The sequence below is a fragment of the Stylophora pistillata genome, chromosome 2, assembly GCF_964205215.1.
Source record: "Stylophora pistillata chromosome 2, jaStyPist1.2, whole genome shotgun sequence".
Classification (NCBI taxonomy): Eukaryota; Metazoa; Cnidaria; class Anthozoa; order Scleractinia; family Pocilloporidae; genus Stylophora; species Stylophora pistillata.
This window is the reverse complement of record NC_142520.1, coordinates 26,821,815-26,830,530: the sequence shown is the minus strand read 5'-3', so window position 1 is coordinate 26,830,530 and position 8,716 is coordinate 26,821,815. Positions and strand designations below refer to the sequence as shown.

The following is an 8,716-nucleotide window of genomic DNA, read 5'->3' as shown; positions in this document are numbered from 1 at the left end:
CAAATTGAATTGTTGATGTGTTTTGTTCTTGCCCTTCGTCTAGAAACTACTCATTGCAACATATTCGCCTTGCTTAGGCCTCCAATATGATTCACGAAAAATGTGAAAAAAGTCATTTCAATGATATAACATGTACAGTGCCAGACAAGAGCATGGCGATGCTAACCCTAATATCGAAGATTTTCACGTTATCAGTTTCTTGATATATCGCAAGCTAGGGTATTGTTCTAACGGTCGATAGTTCGTCAGACCCTTTGAAAACATTTGCAGAGAGCGATATATCGTCTTTGTATATGCCACAACAGTGGATAGCGTTGAAGGCTCGCTTTGATTGGCTGCTCTTCGGATCAGACTCCGAATTTCCTTTGCTATTCACCTTCGAAAATGTTACGCCCCAAAATATTCTAATAGTTGCCGGTATAGGTAAATGAACACTAAAACAACTTTTAACCTAAGTGACAATAACTGATGGTGGACATTTAACTCTCCACGGCTCAGTAAATAACCACCCCACCTCCGCTTCGCTGAAAAGGTTTTAATTATCTTATAGCTGGCTCTGCCCATGCTCACCATGGAAATGAATCATTTAATACATACTAAGCTTTACACCATATTGTACAAAGCGTTCGTGTCTCTGATTGGACGATGTGTTTTCACAGTCGCTAGCTTCCAATCTTTGAAATTCATCGTAAATAAAAATCGTTCAAGCGCACTTTCCATACAATAATCTCTATGTGAACCTCGTGTTCTAATTGGCCACCTGCGCAGTCAAGATGAATAATCTTGCCCTTTCGAGATAGTCTTCTTTGATCCCGAGCAAGAAAAAAATTATGTGGGACGGACGTAAACAAGTTCGTTTTTTGGAAGGAGTAGAAGGGTCGACATCAAGTTTTGAAATGAAACCACTTTTAAATTTCAGAGGTGAAAGAGATATTGAAAGCCCGAAAATTAATCTAAAGCTTTATTTAATTTAGTTGAAGCGCAAAGCTTCCATGTGTAATAGTGTTTCCTAAAAATAGCAAATGAGAGCTTTTAAAATGCTGTTATCCTTGTGTCTTGGCTACATTTTATTGTTTTCTGTTTTAGATAACTCTTTCAAATCACATTATCTCATTTAACAAATTTTTCCTTTAAGATGTCAGCGATCATGAATGACTTCGGTCACTGACAACAGATTTTTCCAATCTCTGGTTTTATGGATTACAGGGAAGGAGATTGTAGATTAAAATTGGTGGCCGGACGCTTAAGGGGAAAATAATTGGAAAATTAGTTCCCCACTTTTGGGGGAGCCTATGACTGCTGCTTTGGTAAAGACCAAACTGACACCTAAGAACCAAGGCCAAAACAAAAACAAGGAGACGAAGGAAGGAAGTAATAAATGAATATTGAAATGAAGGAGTGAACCAGGCAAGGAATACTAATGACTGGATTTACCTGTTTTCAAATTTCTGGGAGTTAAATTCCTGTATGATTTTTCTAGATACTGTTTGGCTTAAAGTTTTTAAGACAAAGATTTTATTGTTAAGAAGTATTGATTCTTGTGTAGCTATTCAGGAAGGTTTGTGATTCCAAATCATTAGAGTAATTTAAGTATAATCATTTTGAAAATATGATTTATTACTGGGTGTACGTGTTGTCCATTATCACAACAACAACTTGTCATAGTCTAGAAGTATTCATAGGCATAATTCATGATAATGACATGAACAACAATGATTAAATGACATCAGGATTGAGGGCTGTACAAAAGCCTTATATGTTTACCACATTGCACTCTAAACTATGTAGTCTGAGTTAAAGTCCTGGCTGGGTCATTTCACCATTGAGCAAGACTGTGATCTCTCATAGTGCCTCTCTCTCCACCCAGTGAATAAAATCAATAATTATGATGGACGATCATTTCCACGTAGCAGAGGACACTACCGAGTCTTAGTACTACCACGAAAGTAATTTATGCTAAGGATCCTTGCCACATGTGCCAGCTTGACGGGTCTATTTGCAAGAACAGAGGCTCAATAATAACAATTTTTTTTGTGATTTAACCCTTTTAAACTCCTAAGATCTGATCATGAATCCTTCCCTCTAGCTGCTACACATTTCCTTATAAATTGGTTACAGAATTTGGTGTCCAATCAAGGTAAAAAATTCTAACTGATAAGTTTGAGTATTCTCATAACCTGTTTGCTGGATCATGCATGGATATTATAGGGAGAAGTTATGGGTTAATCACTTCTGGGAGTTAAAAGGTTAACTGTTAATTCAAGAGAAAATTAACCACAGTACGAGAGACCAAAAGCCTAAAAAACCAGAAGAATGAAATGAAAACAAAGTACATGTTCTGAGCACAATATAACAATTAATTTCTCTTGTCAATGTATTTCCAAAAAAATTGAAACTTTGAAAGTATGATTTTCAGCTGGGTAACTTGGGAAGCTGCATGTACAGTTTTGTATAGAATACAACTACAAAACATAATATCTCAAAAAATTGAGCAGAAGGTATCAAGCCAAGAGAACAAGATCCAAGAAGTCTTTTCAGCCTCATGCAGTTGATGGACAGGGCCATACATTTGAGGAGGACTTCACCACCCCTTTCTTCATTCATTAGAGTCATTGCTAGCATGGACTCTTAAAAAGATAGCAACACAGATTTTGCTTACTGACTAGAGATGCCCGATTCAAATAATTTTTTCTATTACCTTAAATTGCTCTTACCGTGCACATACAAACAAACAGGTGACTGGTGACTGGTGCATTTGTGATACAGAATGTACCTTCCCATTCCATTAAAGAAGCTTCAGGCAGACACCTGTGCTTGGACAACAAAGTTCATTACTGAAAACTGTGAAAAGGTCAGCCACTAAGTGACAGAAGATGTAATTTCAAGTACTGGGTATATTTACAATAAATGTATTCATGACCTGTGGGCCATGGAGGAATGTGAGTAGTCTAACTTAAATAATCATGTTAATAATCTTAAAGTACGTAACTTATGTCCCACCAACCCCAGAATTCCTCAGTAAACACTTAGTCTAGTAAATATTTGTGACAAACTAAGGTCATTAAAACTGTAAATAATCATGTATAAAGCTATTTAAAGAAAGGATGTCAAAAGAAAGTGCAAAAAGGCATACAACCCCTAAATGTGATGTGAGTAGTTTTCAGGTAACAGTTCCTTGACTTCACGTTTGCAAGGAAATCTGAGAAAATGCTACTGAAAGGATGAAGTATTTATGGGTTTAATGAATTCAATTAAATATTTTATTTTACTTGCTGAAATTCATGGATTACCAGAGACTCAGACTACCTTTCAAGATTTTCCCATGCACTTTCATCCTTTGCTATCAACAAACTCCACAGAAACAGCTGTATACTGGCTAACACTTGCTGCTATGATATGTCTTATTTTGAGACAAATGGAAGTCTAGCTGACCTGAAAAGACTGAGTGGTAATTTTTGTAATTTATATTGGCACTGTTTTCATGACGATTATCATCTTCAATATACGTGATTAACATAACCTGTATTCTTTATGACCACAAGTAACATAGTAGCTTGTTATCATGTTCTAAGAGTAAACACCCTCCTTGTCATGATTACAAGTGCGCTAGCATGACCTCCATAGGGACGGAACTAAAAATGATGGCCAGGAAACTTATATTTAAATGGAATGTGGCAGTGATCCAAAAAACAAGTAAATGAATTTACCTTTGGTTGTCTAATTTTGCCAACATCTACCAAAAAGAGAGTCCATGCATTGAGCAAACTAGATCTCTGGCAGGAAAAATTTATTTTCATGAACAGGGAATCTTCCATATGCCAACCCATTCAGTAACATGGCTCAAGTGAGCATAGGGTCCAGAGGCAATTAATATACTCCTCTAAAAATTTCCATTTAAATTTCTCGGAAGTGCTGTTTGAAAATATCAAATAAGATGTTACACAGCTGTTTCCACTATGCAGAAATGTGGCATTTGTCATCAATGTAATTTAAAAATTTTTGATGGTAATTGAACTAAGTGGAGTGCACTTGGGTCTGAAATGATACAAGTTATTTCCCAATCAAACAAGCCCACAGCAGAAGTTTGATTTGAAATCGCAAGTATGAGTCTGGACCAAAATTGCATGACATGAGGTTCAGTTATTTAATATTCATTGTGAAAGTGCAAAATTCAGTCCTTCAAATACAGGATGTTTTAGTCAGTACAATTATTTTATGATTCAGTGCTGAGCTGGTTTGTAAAAAGGTGTAAAAGTTGTCTTTTACTTCCCTTTACATGTCAATTAATTTGATTCATTACTTTGAACAAGCCTTGAAATTTGGATTGGTGTTTGTGTTTTAATTTAAGGTTTGTCATTTGCTTGGAAAAAGATGTGATTTAGAATAACAAATGGTGTAATTTGTGGATAAATTACACCAAAGAGAGCCAATCAGATTCAAAGATTGTCCATGGTTTAATAAATGGTTTTAAACATCAATACGTTTTATAATATAATGTGCTCCATTGCACAATTACTTTAATTTACCTTATAAACAATAAATCCAATCATGTTGCTTAAAACTGCAGTTTCAGCCAATGGAATAGAAAATAAACAAAAGATGAGATTGACTGATTAACTTGATATTAAATTCTTACTGCTTTCCAACCTCACATCAATGTTCTTGGTTATTCTCCTTACTGTTTTCCAGCTGTTTCCTAAGGAGCTGACAAGGAGAATTTGTTTAACAATCAACAGCTTCTTCAGTTGGTGATAATTTCCGTTATTCTCATGACCTTACTGCGTGATTCAGGGCTGATATTGTAAGGAGAAATTAGATGCTGGTCACTGCAGTGTCATGGGGTTAAAGAAAATTTTTTGGATACAACTGTGAAATTCTTTAGCCATGTTACCCAGGGAAAATTGGTTCATTTTGAATCTTTTAAAGACCATCTAATGTTACACAGTGACAAACTGCTGTTGTGTTTTATAATATAATTGAGATACCGTACCGGCCGCACTTCTTGCTGTGTTTAGATGTAACGTCACGCATTTGGAGTTTCCCGGCACAATTAGAAAACATTTCAAACTCAAAGCTTTCGCGTTACTTACTCACATGGCAGTCTCAATACAACTACCAAATATTGAAAAGGAAGAAAATAACAGCCAAATTTGATTTGGAGTGGAATTTGATTGTGAACTTGACGACCTCGTCGAGAGCTCAGGCAACGATAACAAAGGGGATTTTCGTATTACATTGCTGGAATATATCCTCTGTAAGACATTCGTTACATCAAAATGTTTACAAAAACTGCATGTCTCAAGTCAAACTTCGCCCAGCCTATCGGTTGCTATAAAATTATTCGAATGTAATTTTTTTCTGAGACGTTTTTAGCGTATACAGTGAAGCTACTTACACATTGGCAATGGCATTCGATTTTTTCCCACTACAGAAAAGGAGAGAAAAAGTTTACTAACCAGCAAAACTTTACAAAGCACGAGGAGCAACAATTTAAACTTGTCAACCAAGCTTTCTCAGGCAGCCATTACTCGAGCAGGTTCACGCCATTTTCAAAAGCGATCAACCATACTGACGTTCATTTTCAGCCAAAATAAACTCCTTTTCCTAAAGTTCTTTCCTTAAGGATTCGTTCGGTATTTTTCTTTCAATTTTAATTTACGAGGATTCAAAGCTGAAATAATTTCATTTACACGGCTTTTGCCGGTTACCACAAATTTCAACTTGACTTTGATTTTCATAACGCGAATTTTGATTGGTTTGTGTGTCGTCAGTTGCGCGGTTGTGTAGCGCATGTATTAAGAAAATTTATTAAAAACTGGATCATTGGATAATGCAATTCAAGACTTTTCATTGGCTTAGCCAATATGGTATATGAGCCAATTTACCATAAACTACGATATGGTAAGTGTACGCATAAGCTTAAAAATGAAAGGGAGCTAAGGATTTAATAAAATTTAATAATTTAATGTAGTGTTTTTGATAAAACAATTATTCCACTCGCGTTTGTTGGATATGAGATGATTATAGCCAACTCGGCGCTACGCGCCTCGTTGGCTATCTATCATCTCATATCCAACGCGCGCTCGTGGAATAATTGTTAATTATATCAATCAAGCCAGAAAATAACATTTTCCTTCATTACTCATGTTATTTGACAGAAAGTTCTTTTTTATGAATTAACCAAGTAACTTTTCTGTATTTGCATAGCCTCATCTAAACACTCGGGAGGCTGGGGGAATTCTTAGAACTTATACAAACCCAAGGCTGCGCCTTGAGTTTGAATCACTTTAATGAATTCTTCCAACCCCACTAGCGTTTAGATGAGGGTGCGTAAACATGGAAAATTTTCCGTGTTGCGAGGCACTTTTTAACCAGTGTCGATCATACGTCGAAAAGTATTTGACGAGATGAATTTTTTTGCCATCATTACGAGAGTAATCTTCCAATAAGTTGCAAGATGTCTTCGTGAAGTATCATTTTTATCTCTAGGATAATCAGCTAATTGATTCGGACTTTATTGCTGACCATAATACAAATCACGCGATATTGCTTCAACCGCCGCTAAACTACAATGGCGTCCGGCTAGACATTCTCAGCTACTAGAGAAATTTCTCCTCGTTTCAAAGACCTTCTTCAAGAAGTCTCCGATCTATTGAGCCCCGAAGAACTAAGCAATGCTGTTTCGTCATAAAACTAATTTTAGGGGCAAGTTTGAGAACCAAAGGGATCAGGATTTGTACTCGTGCCTCCGATTATTCGCTAATCAGGGTTTAGTATCCGAAGACAATCTGACCTTGTTGGAGGGGTTTCTAAGCCTGAAAACGTCCAAGAAAGTGTCATTAGAGGAAAATATTCAACAATTTAAAGAAATTCGTCAATAGGAGGTCAGTCTTGGAGAGAGAGAACTGAGTTTGACCGGCAGAGAACATGACCTAGAGAAAGTTATGGCAATGTTGGTGACAGGAAGTTCGCGTGTCGTCAATTTGTACGGAATTGGTGGAGTAGGCAAGACAAAATTGGCAATGGAAACTGTTTCGAAGTGGCCAGGAAGAAAATTCAAGGCCGACTTAAGAGAAGCAACTGAGATGAAAGACGTTCATTTTCACGTTCTGAACGCTTTAGTTCTGGAATCGAACAAATCGATCATTAGCCTCGAAGCAAATCCAGTCATTGAATTAATACAGCAATTGATGCGATCAAAGCCCCAGTGTGACATGTTGCTACTCCTTGACAACATCGATAACGTTGCAGGAGGAGACGATGAAGCTTTCACCTCCAATAATGCCAATTTTGCGTCGTTTCTGCAGCGACTTCTGGGCCCAAAGGATTACCCGGGGAAATCGAAATTGAAGATTTTGTTGACATCGAGATCCACCTTTCATCACGTGAAGTTGGACAACGTTGACAATTACAAAGTCAAGGCTTTACAAAGGGTCTCGTCAAGTGCTTTATTCCAAACTCAGGGGATTGGCAAAGTTCGAGAACGGCAACTGGAGGAACAAGTGCAGATGTGCCAAGGGAATCCCCTCATCGTTAAGAGAATGGCAGCAATCTTGAGGCAACAAATAGCCGATGACACCAAGATTCTGGAAACAACTGAGCAGCAACAAGGGACCGAACCCCCAGAGGCCAAAGTACCACCAACAGAGGAGAGTCGAGATAGAGAAGTGTTTGTCTCCAACAAGGAAGGCATTGATAAAGAGCAAGAAAAATGTTTGAGAAAAATGTTTTTCTTCTTGCCGAGTCAACAATTAAAAGACTCTGCTATTTCAATGTCAATATTCTGTCGCTCTTTCTCTGTTGAAGCAGCTGCCAAAATACTTGAAGTGGACATTTCAGAGGCTGTTATATAACTGGAGGGTCTAAGAGATAGTCAATTGCTAGCGGTGGACCCTGACGCGGAAGAACTCACCTACGAAATCCATCCGTTAGTGCGAACATTTCTGAGAAGCATCGGTAGCAACCAAAAAATGTTCCTCAAAGTTTACGAGAAGGCAAAAGGCAGGTTTTATGAACATTTCATGTCCAAAATGACAGAGATTTCTGGGCTTTTGGACAAAGACTACATCAAGGCCTTGGAAAGATTCCATCTTGACAAACCAGATTTTAAACTTGCTTTGGACATTTCCTTCAAGTCGGATTATCTTCATATTCCAAGAGAGCATTATGAAAGCGTTATGATCTTCTATCTCTTCGAGGTCATGCTTGACGAAAAAGCAAGAAAGGACATTTTTAAATGTTGGGCCGAAAAGGTTGAGGAAGATGGAAAGGAAGGTAAGTTTCTAATATATACTATAAAAGAACTATATATTCTGCATGGGAGATTTTTCTGGATACTTCCGTACAGTAAGTTAGCCAACTTGATGGAAAAGACGAGAGATGAAACTAAACCGGAAAAAGAAAAGAATGAATTGAAAATTCAAACACCTAAACTACAAAGTGCAATCCACGGTCATCTTGGTAAGGACCTAATTGCCTTTTTATTTTGTTTGAATCTGTTTAAACTGCTGATTAACTAAGTAGCCTTCGGCTGTAAAGAGGTTAAAGAAGTAAAGGATCGCCCTTCCCTGAATGATGGATGGATCATTCATCTAAGAGAGAAAACTATCCCATCATTGCCCCGTTACTGCTTGATAGATTTATTAATTGACTGATTGATTTGTCCGGTTATATATTAATTGGGTAACAGGGGAGTTGATTATCGCGTGAATTATCT

The 8,716-nt window shown here is 37.2% G+C and overlaps 1 protein-coding gene and 1 long non-coding RNA gene across 2 annotated transcripts in view; one reads left to right on the top strand and one right to left on the bottom strand.

Annotated features, from left to right (window-relative positions):
- Positions 1-4,435: 4,435 nt before the first annotated feature.
- On the bottom strand, positions 4,436-5,688 carry LOC148738093 (uncharacterized). Its single transcript, XR_015996931.1, has 2 exons — positions 5,457-5,688; positions 4,436-4,704 (listed from the first exon to the last, which is right to left on the bottom strand). It is a non-coding gene; the product is annotated as an uncharacterized LOC148738093 (long non-coding RNA).
- Positions 5,689-6,699: 1,011 nt separating this feature from the next.
- Positions 6,700-8,716, top strand: part of LOC148738092 (uncharacterized) — a 2,052-nt gene continuing 35 nt past the window's right edge. The window contains exon 1 of the mRNA XM_088749971.1: positions 6,700-8,716. This exon is cut by the window's right edge and continues 35 nt beyond it. Coding sequence (XP_088606097.1) covers positions 6,945-7,853 — 909 coding nt within the window. The 5' untranslated portion in view covers positions 6,700-6,944 and the 3' untranslated portion in view covers positions 7,854-8,716.